Below are 16329 nucleotides of genomic sequence, written 5' to 3'. Positions count from 1 at the left end.
CTGCGTGGGGCACTGACCTGTTATAGAGCCTCAGGTCAGGCATCCAGATGTCCTGCGGGGCCATAGAGAGCTTCTCTATACCGTTCACTGCCATGTACTCCAGCCGTGGGTCAGTCCATTCCTGCCAGGGAGGGAGGGAAGGTGGACACAACTGTTTCATGTTTACAAATGGAAGAAGATGTAAATATGTATGATTGTAAATCATGGTGAGATGATGTAAATCCGGGGAAAAGGGAGGCTTACACAATGTCTAATATATGGACAGACAAATGTACACATATAGAGTATAATTTCACTTGTATATTACAGTGTGGAGTCACTACTGGCAAACCACAGTGTTTGATCCTTGGACCACCTCTCCTCTTCACCTTTGTAAAATGATGGACTCACACACGAGTTTGTTTGTGGATGATGCAAGGTTTGAGGGAGGGAGTCACAAAATGATGGTCGACTACATCAGCTTACAAAGAAATCTAAACCTATGAAATGTCATCCTAAGAACATGGAAAGTGATGAAGCTAGGGAGCGGTGGACGATGGGGCCTGGACACAAGACATTACTGAGCGGGATACAGGTTGCAAATGGGCCTCTCCCTCACCCACCCAACGAGTGTAGAACTCCCCTCCTGTACCGTACAAAATTCATCCTAAGAACATGGAAAGTGATGAAGCTAGGGAGTGGTGGACGATGGGGCCTGGACACAAGACATTACTGAGCGGGATGCAGGTTGCAAATGGGCCTCCTCCCTCACCCACCCAACGAGTGTAGAACTCCCCTCCCGTACAAATGGGTTATAAACCAAACCCAGCAGGACAAAGCTGGGTGATGAAAAGGCACTGGTGTCACGACTTACGTAGACCAGCCAAGCATCCACGTCCAGCGAATGGTTTTCTTCATTCTGGAAGCAAAGAGAAAGAATATGATAAAGACATGAAGATAAATCATGAAGCCATAGTGAATTACATAGATCTATATCACTGCATTTCTATACCTATACGTGCCATCTGCTCTTCCAAGTATTGAACTCTGACCTCTTTAAATATTTAGACATGTCTCAGTTGACAAAATAAAAGGAAGAAAAAAAAAAAAATGGACAGTGTGTCCAGCCATCCCTCTGGTCCCTGTGAGGTCCCCAGCCATGCATTAGGGGGATCGAACCTGCGACACAGGAATGGCCAACGTTTGTAAGTGTTGGGGAGGCAAGAGGAATGGCCAACGTTTGTGTGTGTGTGTGAGAGAGAGAGAGAGAGAGAGAGAGAGAGAGAGAGAGAGAGAGAGAGAGAGAGAGAGAGAGAGAGAGAGAGAGAGAGCTTTCTTCCAAACATCAATTATGAACCTCATTAATACGTCGTCTCATAATCATACATCAATGTTGTATTCTGTCCTCAAACCCATAAAATTTCGCTAATTATAATGATTTTTCTCATAAGAGCATTTTCCTTAGCAATAATCATATCTCTTAAACTCACAGAGAGAATCTCTCTTAAGCAAATTTCAAAGAATTTACTTTTGAATTCATCTAAATAAATTTTGCGTAAGTTTCTCTCGAAATAAACATTCCAAGCCAACTCACATACTGCTCAAAGACTGGCAGGGTACTCACAACACCTCAGACCAACTCACATGCCACTCACGACATCCCAGACCAACTCACAACACCTCAGACCAACTCGCATGCTACTCACATCACCCAAAATCTTCTCACAAGAGCCCAGGCCATGTAACACGCTACTCACAACATCCCAGACCTTATGAGAGATTACTCACAATATCAAAGTGTTTGATGGTCAGGCGTCGGAGACGGAGTTGTGTGGTGCGGGCTGGGAGCGTAGTCCGGTCATACTTCCTCAGGAGGCGCGCCCTCAGCTCTTGCTCCTGGGGCACGTACGTCTCGTACGCCTCACCTGACGAAGGCAAGAAGAGGAGGAGGGTGACATGGCTGGAGGACATCCTTGTATAACATTAATAAAACCAGAAGCATATATGTTTTTCCCCCGCAACTCCTTCGTGTGGGAATATAACTAAATCCCACTGAAGGCACAGTACGTACCCATCCACCCGAGGAACTTGGCTACTTCACCTCCAGAACTGTAAATAAAGAAGCCAATCTCTCTCTCTCTCTCTCTCTCTCTCTCTCTCTCTCTCTCTCTCTCTCTCTCTCTCTCTCTCTCTCTCTCTCTCTCTCTCTCTCTCCCACAGCAAACCCTGGGGAGTAAGTGGGTGTGGCAGGAAAGTCAATATTGTAAGCCTTCTATGCAATCATGTTGCCGGGGATCAGGTCCCACGTCAAGGAGATGTTCATCGCTGAGGACAAGACGAGAGACGAGAGGAGGAGGGACGTAAGACAGAGGAGGACAAGGCAGGTACCAGGAGGAGTGGTGACCTGTGATGACCAGGGTGTACCAGGAGGAGTGGTGACCTGTGATGACCAGGGTGTACCAGGGATTTGAGGACTGAGGGAAACACAGCTAAAGAGAATGATTGTGTTACAATCTAATGACATGGTTCCCAGTTTCTTGGATATTCTCATGTTATCTGTTTTACCCCCATTATATGTTGCTTTATATGGTATATATATATATGAGAGAGAGAGAGAGAGAGAGAGAGAGAGAGAGAGAGAGAGAGAGAGAGAGAGAGAGAGAGAGAGAGAGAGAGAGAGAAACCTGTGCCTCGTCCCATGTCAGACTCAAGTCGTGGTTCGAGATGTGATTAGCTTATTTGCTGTCCTTCCTCCCTTACACCACTGTCTTGCCTCCAAGGTTCCCTCTGAGGCGAATATCACATAGTGAAAAACAATGAAATCTCTCTCTCTCTCTCTCTCTCTCTCTCTCTCTCTCTCTCTCTCTCTCTCTCATTAAAGTGGTCTTAACACCCATTCCTCTGAGGCTTCTAGACTGCACAGCAATCAGAAGCAGGGGAATGTTGGACTCACTCCTTCACTAACAACTTGACTTCTTCATTCCACCACTCGCTACCCTTTTTTTTTTTTCTCTAATCTGCCCACCTCCCACGTTTCTCATGCCACAAGCATCTTTAGCCTATGCCATCACTTCTTTCCTAAATACATCCCATTCCTCACCCACTCATCCTCACGTCTTTTGCCATTCCACACTCAGTCTCTCCTGGTACTTCCTCACACAAGCCTCCTTTCCAAGCTCACTTACTCTCACCACTCTTCACCCCAACATTCTTTTTTTCTTTTGTGAAACCTTTCACAAATCTTCACCTTTTACTCCAATACTTACAGTATAAACTATTCTTCCTTTTTACTCAAAAATACTTTGAATTCAAACTACTCTTACTTTGACCCAAAAATTGGGATCCCAAATCATTCTTACTTTTACCCCAAAATTTGGATTCCAAACTATTGCTGATTTTGCCCAACACTTCGAATCCAAAGTTACGTTACTTTCTGGCGAAACAGCAAAACACATTACAGGAAAACATAGAGCAAAACACAGAGTGAAACTAGATTACATATTACTGGAAAAACTGAAAGAATGGAATGAAAAAAAATATATATTGATGTACTTACACGTCCATATAAACAGCAGTAGGAGTGCCACAGCTTGACCCAGGTCACGAAGCATTCCCAACATATTTCTCATGATTGTAGGTGGTTGAAGAATGACCTCCCACTGCTTGTAGGTGGGGCCCCAGGTGGTTGTAAGTGGGTTTGGAGTTGTCGCTGGTCGTTTTGGGGGTAAACCTTTGGAGGGTTGTAGGTGTGTTTCTTGGAGTGGCTAGAGAGATGTGTTGGCAGTGGTGGGTAGATTGGAGCTTGAAGGTGACCTGCAGTGGTGGCTATGGAGTGGTTGTGGATGGTCCTCTTGTGTTGCAGGTGGTTGTGGTAGAGAGAACTAGTGGTCTAATGGTGACCTTGTCTGACCGCGGTGGTGGGGTCAAGCCAGCTGACCTAAGTGACAGAGTCAATCACAATGTTGACCACCCCCCCAGTTGGCCTGTCCCACCCCACTGGTGACCCAGTCTGACCTTCAAGGATCCTTCTTGACCTTCAGTGATCAAGTGACCTTGCAAGATCCCACTTGACCTCAACGGAGAAGAGGATGACCTTGGATGACCCCCAGTTGACCTTAGTGGATAGAGGGTGATGCTGGATGACACATCTTGGATGACATCAGGCGACCTTGGATGACTCTACATCACGTCTGCTAACACCAGCTGACCTTGGATGACACTAACACCAGCTGACCTTGGATGACACTAACACCAGCTGACCTTGGATGACACTAACACCAGCTGACCTTGGATGACACTAACACCAGCTGACCTTGGATGACACTAACACCAGCTGACCTTGGATGACGCTAACACCAGCTGACCTTGGATCACACTAACACCAGCTGACCTTGGATCACACTAACACCAGCTGACCTTGGATCACACTAACACCAGCTGACCTCGTATGTTTACCTGTGAGGGAGAAGTTAAGGACTTAGGTCACAGTTATAGAATGACTATAACAAGAAACAAAATAAATGGCTTCGCACATATATCATATAATCACTAAAAACAAGATGGCTTTACCATGGATTATTTCCCACGTCCATTGTCTCTCTCTCTCTCTCTCTCTCTCTCTAACCAGCCCCCCAGTCTGGCCTTGCCCAATCTAAGCCATCATTCACAAGTACAAGCAGCCATTGACCGAAAACAAGATCTAAAATGATATTAATTTCGTGGGTAAATTTCATAAGGTGGGGAGGGAAGAGCAAAGTCGATTGTACTTGTGTGTTGTAAGTGATGGGGTGTATTGGGAGCACATGTCATCTTGGGTTGTGGTTTGGTTGTGTCTGTTGTGGTGGGGGAATGTGAGGGGAAGGGAAGGGGTGGCAGAGTGTGTGTGGAGACACTCAATGTTTACGAGGGAGGGGGGTTGTGTGTGTGGGGGGAGAAGGGCAGAAACCATATAAACTGTTGACGTGGGAAGTGTTGGGGGGGGGTGGGGTGATCACCTTGGAGGGGGGTTTGGGGGGGCCCCCGCCTCCTGCAATGCAATACGTCATCCATATATGTAAGAGAAAAGGGTTTTCCCTGGATGGATCCCCCGTGGCACTCCACTTCTTACGTCTAGCCAAACGTCTAGCCACTCCGAGGTTACGCCCGTTCATCCAAACTCTTTCTGGCCGGTCAAACCCCCAATTTTTCTTATCCACTGAAGTACAACCACCATCACTGTCGCGTGACTTAAATTTTTTGGCTAGTGAACTTTGATGCAGAAACTTATCAAAAGCATTTTCAAAATCTAGATACATAATATCTACTGCTTGACTCCCATCCTGCATTTCTATCCTATCAGAACTCGTACAGATCCAATCAGACACACGAGCAATGGTGTCGAAAACCATGATGAGCATCATAAGTGGTGGTACGCTAACCTCTTATCTAATCCTATCTGGAATACGTTTTCCAACTATAGACGCTGGGATGTTGATGGATGGTTGGTGCTTGTTGGGTTTTGGGTGGAAAAAGAATAGCGCTATTGATAATAACTTAATTTTGGTTGAGGACATGATATACATGAAGTATTTAACTACTGAGCAACATAAACGCCCATACATACATATACATATATATACACATGTACATATTTATACGTGCTTGCATTCATCCACTCCTTTCGCTACCCAGGTCCCACAGAAAACTGCATCGATACCCCTGCTTCAGCGAGGTAGCGCCAGCAAAATGGACCCCCCAAAAAAAAGGCCACATTCGTTCACACTCAGTCTCTAACTGTCATGTGTAATGCACCGAAACCACAGCTCCCTTTCCATATCCAGGCCCCACAGACCTTTCCATGGTTTAACCCAGACGTTTCACATGCCCTGGTTCAGTCCACTGACAGCGCGTCGACCCAGGTATACCACATCATCAGGGGAGACACAAGAGAGAAATATAACAGTCAGTTGATATACAACGAAGAGACGAAGCTAGGACGCCATTTGGTAAAATTCCCAAGTCAAATGCCACAGTCCACGCGCGCTGTAGTCATTTCGCTATTAAACGATCGTACGACCCTTGAGTATGACGGTACGACCCTTGATTGCGACGGTGCGATCACTCAATCCATAGTCGAAGCCTTTGGCCTATATGACCCTGGCCATTGAGCTAATCCTTCAAGGGTCAGGTCAATGGCCAAGCCATCACAGCCACAGGTCGTACCGCCGTGCTCACAACATCGTACCAACGTGCTTAACGATCGTTAGGTCGTGTCCAAGGGTCGTTACGTAACAACCACAGACTATAACGAAACTTTAACGAACCTATATATATAACAAAGTTGACCAAGGCAATCTCGCAATTTAAGTACAACTACACTAACCCATTATAAGCATATCGATGGAGGAAATCACCAAGGGTGGGTGTTTCGGTAAACCAATACGCGTATACAACGGGTATATCGAAGACGAGAGATAATTAGGATAATGGACATTTTCACAATCGTAAGAAATTCCCTGGGGCTAAGAGTACACTAATCCTGTAATTAAAAGATTTTTTTTTTGCTTTTCCTAAATTATGGATGATCAATTTGGACTAATTTCAACAACTTTCTGTCTATAATGCAAATAAAAAAAATATATTCCATTTGCATTGGTCTATCATATTGATTGGTGCCACTGCTGACAGTGGGAATGCATCTGGCCAACCCAAGCAGCTTATCATTTTCCATTATATATCGTCTGTCTTCTACATATCACCATCCGACATAGATATCTCCTTTCGTTGCTCCATCTATCAAACCATGGACTGTGTAAATGTATCGTTCAAACTACTCTTCTAATCAATAAAGAAAATGGGTTCATGTTAAATGGAACCTGGGTGAAATTTCTTGCACTGAACATCTGTCTTGAAAAATTGGAAACAAACTCAATACATTTTCTCGTCTCTCTGGAGAAATTGTAACGTGTATACATCCAAGTGCAGTACAGAGGCTTCACTACCATCCTTGAACACAGTGGTTAGAATCCCTTAACAGGACGGTACGACCCTTGAACACAATGGTTAGAACCCCTTAACAGGACGGTACGATCCTTGAACACAATGGTTAGAGCCCCTTAACAGGACGGTAGGACCCTTCAACACAAGTTAAAACTCCTTAACAGGACGGTACGACCCTTGAACACAAAACCCCTTAACAGAAAGGTTCGATCCTTGAACACAAGTTAAAAGCCCTTAACAGGACGGTACGACCCTAGAACACAAGTTAAAACCCCTTAACAGGACGGTATGACCCTTGAACACAACTTAAAACCCCTTAACAGAAAGGTTCGATCTTTGAACACAGTTAAAACCCCTTAACAGGACGGTACGACCCTTGAACACAAGTTAAAATCCCTTAACAGTAAGGTACGATCCTTGAACACAAGGTAAAACCCCTTAACAGTAAGGTACGATCCTTGAACACAGCAGTTCAAACCCCTTAACAGGAAGGTTCGATCCTTGAACACAAGTTAAAACCCCTTAATAGGAGGGTACGATCCTTGAACACAACGTTTGAAACCCCTTAACAGGAGGGTACGATCTTTGAACACAACAGTTCAAACCCCTTAACAGGACGGTACGATCCTTGAACACAACAGTTCAAACCCCTTAACAGGAAGGTTCGATCTTTGAACACAGCAGTAGTCTCTTGAACAGAGGAGGTTCGATCTTTGAACAACGGTGTGGCGCTACAGGTTCGAGACTTGAACATATCGACATGATACTGAAAGCACGATTGTACGAGATACAACGACCCTTCAACACGATGGTACGACCCTTTTGAACACCCGTACGATACGACCCTTTAACAGAACGACCCTTGGGTCTAGATAGCTGAACTTTGAACAACCTGACACCTTCCTGATAAGGTCAAAGGTCTTAACTACCTCATACCATTTAATACAAGCTCGTACCGCCGTTCCACTGAATGGGGTTGTTTACGACTGCTCGTTCAACGCAACACTGATCACGTACGAAGCCACAGCAACACTAACACAAGTAACACATGAAGGAGGGAGGGCTTGTAAGAACACTATCACAAGGGCGTCGTCCCACTGGCAACACTACAATACATACCCAGCCACACTGCCCACTCGGGTCGGCACACAGACACACACACATACATACACAAATGCCCTTGTGTTCAATGCTCCTCTATTTTTGTTCTGAGTTATACCTTTCACGTGGTGGAATTCGTCCATTTTACACTACAATACACATTCCTGGCTCATTGACCGTCCATGTAGATGAGGGAGACGTAGGGCGCGTGAGCTGGTATATTATAATGTATATATTTCCACAAGAGACACTTGTGGACGCACGGGCCAGCTGTGTGTGTGCCATCACCACACACACACTAACTACTTTCTTCCTCGATCTTGCCCATGTACGGTCGTGCCACACGGTTTTCGATCGAGTGGACGCCTCTATCTATCTCCTGAGGAATGGATTAGTGATGGTAGAGGAGGAAGAGGAGGGCGGGAGGAGCAGAGTGAAGCAGATGAGAGAGAAACATCCTCGAAGGCAACTTCCTCACCAATGGCTGGCTCCCTCCCTCTCTCCCTCAGTCTACGCACATCATTCAAACGCTAAAGACAACTTAGAAGATGGTTTATTAACCCCCCCCCACTGGACGAGGGGAGATATAAAAGCAGGCGAGGGCAGAGGGGAGAGGAGGGGAGAGAGGGAGTAAAGTAGAAATAGAAAAACAGTTGTGTGGGCAACACTGTGTCATGGCGCAGGACGTGGCGTAAATAGATCCCTGGTCGGCCAATTCTCCCCTGGCTATATCTCCCACACTAGGAGGACGACGAGACACAGTTGCTACATCCTCCATTACTCCTGACCTCCATCTTATTAATCTCTCCACCACATAGGCTCCAGGGTTCGACCCCCTTCCCTTCCAGAAACGGTAGAAGAAATGGACGTACGAATATACGCGATGGCATCTCGACGCCACTTGAAATGAAGATGGATTTATTGCGCGTATTGGAAGCTCTCCTGTTCTCGGCCACCGGCTGTTAGGCTCATTATTCCCCTCCTCTCCGCTTTTATTTGTCCATTATCATGTCCCTCCCGCCATTATCATGTCCCTCTCCCGCTGCCATCACAGAAGATGTGCTGATGATAGTTTGATAACAGCCATTTTGGTTTTAAGTCTTGCCTCCCGTACGTTGAAACTAACCTGGCTATTGGATGGCCACAGGGATGTGTCAACAACTAGTAAACGACCTAACTGGTCAATTAAGACTTTAACTATAACTTCCTCTAATATATTCCACTAAGTTAGGTTGTGGAGGGAGGTGGCCATCACGTACCTTGCTAGTGGTAATCGACTCTTAATTACACATGTTCTTTAATAACCCAATAGTCTAAAGAGGACCACACATACACACACATATATACAAACTATCCCTAACAACCACTTCAAGATCTATATACATCATATACATTAAATGTCAATATGAAAAGGGAAATATAGAAACATTCCTTGGCGCTTGCAAGATTGAACGTGATGTTTAAAGTAAATATTTACCATTCGTTTGAGATAAGGTTAGCTTCTTCAGCAAACATGTAGTTATTGACATTAGATAAAGCCACAGACGAACTGGTTTTTAACTTAGAGAAACAATAAAGTGTTTTCTAATGACTTAATTGAAAGCGGGTGTTACTTGTATATATGGGTCAGTGACGTCACGTCCCCTAGCCGAAATTAATGGTCGTATTCGACAATGACATTGTTATGTTCGCTTATTTACGAGGTAATTACATAAATAAATCGACATGCTATGTAATTACTATAAATAACTTAACGGCATGACCTTATCCTGTCGTAAACCAAAATAACGAAGAGAAATTTACGAAATTTGGAACCGAAATTTGAAAATTTCACATTTTTTTTTTTTTTTTTACATATAACCGTATTTTGTCCTGGAGAAAAAATATATATACATATATGGAAAAAGTTGCTCTTTGAAATGACATACAAGTGACCCCCTTAGAACTATAAGAGAGCTTGACCTTTGTGACCTGAGCTGAACGCCAAAAGATGACACACCCAGAAACATGTGGCCCTCATCATAACAAACCCGGAGCTCGATAGCGACACCTGGCATCTCCCCCAGCCTCGTAGGATGCCAGGTGTCGCCAAGGTGATTCATCCTGGGGGCCGCCATCAAGCCAGTGGCTCATACCAGACAAAATCATTTCCTATAATATACATGAACCATTTAGCATTTCTATAATATACATTAACAATTCACTATACATCACTAAACATAATGGGATACTAATATTATATAAATAGCATCCACTAGAAGCTATAAGACGAATGGTTCATGGGGGCATCCATGTCCAGCAAATTCACAAAATATATTTTAACAAATACAAAACATTAACCCAGTGAGACAAATATGTTTTTTCTTTACCTCCAGATAATAAGGCCATGACGAACAACAAAAAACATCACGAGACAAAGACAAAGTTATGATAACACGCCTGCGAACAAGAACAATAGTCAACACATCAAAGGAACCCAAATCTCAAAGGTCAAAAATATAAACACAAACACAGACAGACGGACACACAGACAGACACTCATATGTATATATATATATATATATATATATATATATATATATATATATATATATATAGAGAGAGAGAGAGAGAGAGAGAGAGTCTTCAAGAAACAGAAGGGCAGGAACATTACACTAACAGACAGACAGGAACATTACACTGACAGATAGACAGGAACATTACACTAAAAGACAGGATCATTACACTGACAGATAGACAGGAACATTACACTGACAGATAGACAGGAACATTACACTGACAGATAGACAGGAACATTACACAAAGACAGGATCATTACACTAACAGACGGACAGGAACATTACACTAACAGACGGACAGGAACATTACACTGACAGATAGACAGGAACATTACACTGACAGACGGACAGGAACATTACACTGACAGATAGACAGGAACATTACACTAACAGACAGGAATTTTGAAGTCGAATATCCTCATATCAGTGTTTTGCAACTCAAGGTCATGTTTTGACCACCTCCCTGACCCAGAATTGGTCTACCATGACGCACACATCTGTCAGTGCGCACACATGGGCCTCTCTCCTGTCACCCATCTGTCAGTGCGCACACATGGGCCTCTCTCCTGTCACCCATCTGTCAGTGCGCACACATGGGCCTCTCTCCTGTCACCCATCTGTCAGTGCGCACACATGGGCCTCTCTCCTGTCACCCATCTGTCAGTGCGCACACATGGGCCTCTCTCCTGTCACCCATCTGTCAGTGCGCACACATGGGCCCTCTCCTGTCACCCATCTGTCAGTGCGCACACATGGGCCCTCTCCTGTCACCCATCTGTCAGTGCGCACACATGGGCCCTCCTGTCACCCATCTGTCAGTGCGCACACATGGGCCCTCTCCTGTCACCCATCTGTCAGTGCGCACACATGGGCCCTCCTGTCACCCATCTGTCAGTGCGCACACATGGGCCCTCTCCTGTCACCCATCTGTCAGTGCGCACACATGGGCCCTCTCCTGTCACCCATCTGTCAGTGCGCACACATGGGCCCTCTCCTGTCACCCATCTGTCAGTGCGCACACATGGGCCCTCCTGTCATGATAATTTGCAGGTAATTCTCTCCCACTGAATTATCCGCTCGCCTTCTTAACTTCTATACAACATTGATTTACGACATGATGGCATACTGTATTCTGTATCCAACTCGTCCTTATGACGCTCGTCATACTGTATCCATGTGTGTTTTGTTCACCTTCAGTCCAGCAGGAATGGAGGAACAGAACGAAGGCGATGGACTGAAAGGTAAACACTGAGGATATATACTAGTCACCCATACGACGTTTTCTCCAATACGAAAAAAAATAAGGTAGAAAACGAGGTCTTGGGCCTGTGCCCCTCCCTCCCTCTCTCAAATACTCCCGGTGGGTTTTGGAGTTCTCTCTCTCTCTCTCTCTCTCTCTCTTTCCTTCCCAGACTTTCAGCCTGGAGAGGTGCTAAGGTTGCAGGAGGCTCCTGGAGAGGTGCTAGGGTTGCAGGAGGCTCCTGGAGAGGTTCTAGGGTTGCAGGAGGCTCCTGGAGAGGTGCTAGGGTTGCAGGAGGCTCCTGGAGAGGTGCTAGGGTTGCAGGAGGCTCCTGGAGAGGTGCTAGGGTTGCAGGAGGCTCCTGGAGAGGTGCTAGGGTTGCAGGAGGCTCCTGGAGAGGTGCTAGGGATGCAGGAGGCTCCTGGAGAGGTGCTAGGGATGCAGGAGGCTCCTGGAGAGGTGCTAGGATGCAGGAGGCTCCTGGAGAGGTGCTAGGGATGCAGGAGGCTCCTGGAGAGGTGCTAGGGATGCAGGAGGCTCCTGGAGAGGTGCTAGGGATGCAGGAGGCTCCTGGAGAGGTGCTAGGATGCAGGAGGCTCCTGGAGAGGTGCTAGGATGCAGGAGGCTCCTGGAGAGGTGCTAGGGATGCAGGAGGCTCCTGGAGAGGTGCTAGGGATGCAGGAGGCTCCTGGAGAGGTGCTAGGGATGCAGGAGGCTCCTGGAGAGGTGCTAGGGATGCAGGAGGCTCCTGGAGAGGTGCTAGGGTTGCAGGAGGCTCCTGGAGATGCCAGGGCTGCAGGAGGCTCCTGGAGAAGTGCTAGGGTAGCAGGAGGCTAATGGAGAGGTGCTAAAGTAGCAGGAGGCTCCTGGAGAGGTGCTAGGGTTGCAGGAGGCTCATGGAGAGGTGCTAGGGTTGCAGGAGGCTCCTGGAGAGGTGCTAAGGGTTGCAGGAGGCTCCTGGAGATGCTAGGGCTGCAGGAGGCTCCTGGAGAGGTGCTAAGGTAGCAGGAGGCTCCTGGAGAGGTGCTAAGGTAGCAGGAGGCTCCTGGAGAGGTGCTAGGTTGCAGGAGGCTCCTGGAGAGGTGCTAGGGTCAGGGGCTCCTGGAGAGGTGCTAGTACAGGAGGCTCCTGGAGAGTGCAGGGAAGGCTCCTGGAGAGTGCTAGGGTGCAGGAGGCTCCTGGAGAGGTGCTAGGTAGCAGGAGGCTCCTGAAGTGTAGTGAGGCTGGAAGTGCTGGTCGGAGTCCTGGAGTGCTGTTAGAGCTCTGATTGTGAGAGTCCTGAGAGGTGTAGTAGGGTCTGAGTCTAGTGCGGCTCCTGGAGAGGTGTAGGTGCAGGAGTCTGAGAGTCTAGGTTCAGAGGCTCTGGAGAGTCTGGTGCGCTCCTGAGAGTGTAGGTGAGAGCTCCTGGAGAGGTCTAGGGTGCAGAGGCTCTGATGTAGTGCAGGGCTCCTGAGATGTGGTGCAGGGGCTCTGGAAGTGAGTGAGGGTCCTGATGCTGTCAGAGTTGAGGTGTGGAGCAGGGGCTCTGGAAGGTCTAGTTCGAGGTCTGAGATGTAGTGAAGGCTCCTGGAGGTTAGGTCAGAGCCTGGAGATTAGTCAGAGGTCCTGATGTAGGGTGGGAGCTCTGGAGGTGTAGTTGCGGGGCTCCTGTGTGGTCGGCTCTGAGTGTAGGGTGCAGGAGGCCTGGAAGGTGCTGGTGCAGGAGTCTGAGAGGTGCTAGTCAGAGCCCTGGAGAGGTGCAGGGTTGCAGAGGCTCTGGAGAGTCTAGTCAGGAGGCTCCTGGAAAGGTGCTAGGTAGCAGGAGGCTCCTGGAGAGGTGCTAGGGTTGCAGGAGGCTCCTGGAGAGGTGCTAGGGTTGCAGGAGGCTCCTGGAGATGCTAGGGATGCAGGAGGCTCCTGGAGAGGTGCTAGGGTAGCAGGAGGCTCCTGGAGAGGTGCTAGGGTAGCAGGAGGCTCCTGGAGAGGTGCTAGGGTTGCAGGAGGCTCCTGGAGAGGTGCTAGGGATGCAGGAGGCTCCTGGAGAGGTGCTAGGGTTGCAGGAGGCTCCTGGAGAGTGCTAGGGTTGCAGGAGGCTCCTGGAGAGGTGCTAGGTAGCAGGAGGCTCCTGGAGAGGTGCTAGGGTAGCAGGAGGCTCCTGGAGAGGTGCTAAGGTTGCAGGAGGCTCCTGGAGAGGTGCTAGGGTTGCAGGAGGCTCCTGGAGAGGTGCTAGGGATGCAGGAGGCTCCTGGAGAGTGCTAGGGGTGCAGGAGGCTCCTGGAGAGGTGCTAGGGTTGCAGGAGGCTCCTGGAGAGGTGCTAGGGTTGCAGGAGGCTCCTGGAGAGGTGCTAGGGTAGCAGGAGGCTCCTGGAGAGGTGCTAGGTTGCAGGAGGCTCCTGGAGATGCTAGGTTGCAGGAGGCTCCTGGAGAGGTGCTAGGGTAGCAGGAGGCTCCTGGAGAGGTGCTAGGGCTGCAGGAGGCTCCTGGAGAGGTGCTAGGGTAGCAGGAGGCTCCTGGAGAGGTGCTAGGGTAGCAGGAGGCTCCTGGAGAGGTGCTAGGGTTGCAGGAGGCTCCTGGAGAGGTGCTAGGGTTGCAGGAGGCTCCTGGAGAGGTGCTAGGGTTGCAGGAGGCTCCTGGAGAGGTGCTAGGGATGCAGGAGGCTCCTGGAGAGGTGCTCAGGGAGGCAGGAGGCTCCTGGAGAGGTGCTAGGGTAGCAGGAGGCTCCTGGAGAGGTGCTAGGGTTGCAGGAGGCTCCTGGAGAGGTGCTAGGGTTGCAGGAGGCTCCTGGAGAGGTGCTAGGGTTGCAGGAGGCTCCTGGAGAGGTGCTAGGGTTGCAGGAGGCTCCTGGAGAGGTGCTAGGGATGCAGGAGGCTCCTGGAGAGGTGATAGGGTTGCAGGAGACTCCTGGAGAGGTGCTAGGTTGAGGGCTCTGAAGGTGCTAGGGTTGCAGGAGGCTCCTGAGAGTAGGTGCAGGAGGCTCCTGGAGAGGTGCTAGGAGAGGAGGCTCCTGGAGAGTGCTGGTGCAGGAGCTCCTGGAGAGGTGCTAGGTGCAGGAGGTCTGGAGAGGTGCTAGGTTGCAGAGGCTCTGAGAGGTGCTAGGGTGCAGGGGCTCTGGAGAGGTGCTAGGTGCAGAGGCTCTGGAGAGGGGCTGCAGGAGGCTCCTGGAGAGTGTAGGGTAGAGAGCTATGAGAGGTGTAGTAGAGGCTCCTGGAGAGTGCTAGGGTGCAGAGGCTCTGGAGAGGTGCTAGGGTTGCAGGAGGCTCTGGAAGGTGCTAGGGTCAGAGGTCCTGGAGATGCTAGGGTCGGAGGCTCCTGGAGATGCAGGTGCGGAGGCTCCTGGAAGGTGCTAGGTCAGGAGGCTCTGAGTGCAGGGTGAGGAGTCTGGAGAGTGCTAGGTAGAGAGGCATGGAGAGGTGCTAAGGTAGCAGAAGGCTCCTGGAGAGGTGCTAAGGTTGCAGGAGGCTCCTGGAGAGGTGCTAAGGTAGCAGGAGGCTCCTGGAGAGGTGCTAAGGTAGCAGGAGGCTCCTGGAGATGCTAGGGCTGCAGGAGGCTCCTGGAGAGGTGCTAGGGTAGCAGGAGGCTCCTGGAGAGGTGCTAGGGTTGTAGGAGGCTCCTGGAGATGCTAGGGCTGCAGGAGGCTCCTGGAGAGGTGCTAGGGTAGCAGGAGGCTCCTGGAGAGGTGCTAGGGTTGCAGGAGGCTCCTGGAGAGGTGCTAGGGTTGCAGGAGGCTCCTGGAGAGGTGCTAGGGATGCAGGAGGCTCCTGGAGAGGTGCTAGGGATGCAGGAGGCTCCTGGAGAGGTGCTAGGGATGCAGGAGGCTCCTGGAGAGGTGCTAGGGATGCAGGAGGCTCCTGGAGAGGTGCTAGGGATGCAGGAGGCTCCTGGAGAGGTGCTAGGGATGCAGGAGGCTCCTGGAGAGGTGCTAGGGATGCAGGAGGCTCCTGGAGAGGTGCTAGGGTTGCAGGAGGCTCCTGGAGAGGTGCTAGGGTTGCAGGAGGCTCCTGGAGAGGTGCTAGGGTTGCAGGAGGCTCCTGGAGAGGTGCTAGGGTTGCAGGAGGCTCCTGGAGAGGTGCTAGGGTTGCAGGAGGCTCCTGGAGAGGTGCTAGGGTAGCAGGAGTCTCCTGGAGAGGTGCTAGGGTTGCAGGAGGCTCCTGGAGAGGTGCTAGGGTTGCAGGAGGCTCCTGGAGAGGTGCTAGGTTTACAGGAGGCTCCTGGAGATGCTAGGGCTGCAGGAGGCTCCTGGAGAGGTGCTAGGGTAGCAGGAGGCTAATGGAGAGGTGCTAAAGTAGCAGGAGGCTCCTGGAGAGGTGCTAGGGTTGCAGGAGGCTCCTGGAGAGGTGCTAGGGCTGCAGGAGGCTCCTGGAGAGGTGCTAGGGTAGCAGGAGGCTCCTGGAGAGGTGCTAAGGTAGCAGGAGGCTCCTGGAGAGGTGCTAAGGTAGGAGGAGGCTCCTGGAGAGGTGCTAGGGTAGCAGGAGGCTCCTGGAGATGCTAGGGTTG

General features: G+C 49.3%; 1 protein-coding gene across 7 annotated transcripts in view; it reads right to left on the bottom strand.

Annotated features, from left to right (window-relative positions):
• The window catches only part of LOC139764769 (neuronal acetylcholine receptor subunit alpha-7-like), a 32157-nt gene that overhangs the window by 7255 nt on the left and 8573 nt on the right, over nucleotides 1–16329 (bottom strand). For 2 of the 7 annotated variants that reach the window (XR_011716459.1, XM_071691639.1), the window contains exons 1-5: nucleotides 7995–8105; nucleotides 3536–4434; nucleotides 1768–1904; nucleotides 854–898; nucleotides 18–121 (exon numbers count right to left, since the gene is read on the bottom strand). Coding sequence is in view for 1 of the 7 variants with exons in the window: in XM_071691639.1 (XP_071547740.1) it covers nucleotides 18–121; nucleotides 854–898; nucleotides 1768–1904; nucleotides 3536–3608 (359 nt within the window). In the remaining 6 variants the exon portion in view is untranslated. Of the gene's footprint in view, nucleotides 1–17; nucleotides 122–853; nucleotides 899–1767; nucleotides 1905–3535; nucleotides 4435–7893; nucleotides 8106–8176; nucleotides 8493–16329 lie in introns of those variants that run through there. The other 5 variants (XR_011716464.1, XR_011716463.1, XR_011716462.1 and 2 more) reach the window with 4 other exon arrangements.

This window comes from Panulirus ornatus, chromosome 51 (genome assembly GCF_036320965.1).
Source record: "Panulirus ornatus isolate Po-2019 chromosome 51, ASM3632096v1, whole genome shotgun sequence".
NCBI lineage: Eukaryota > Metazoa > Arthropoda > Malacostraca > Decapoda > Palinuridae > Panulirus > Panulirus ornatus.
This window is presented reverse-complemented; position numbering and strand designations above follow the sequence as displayed.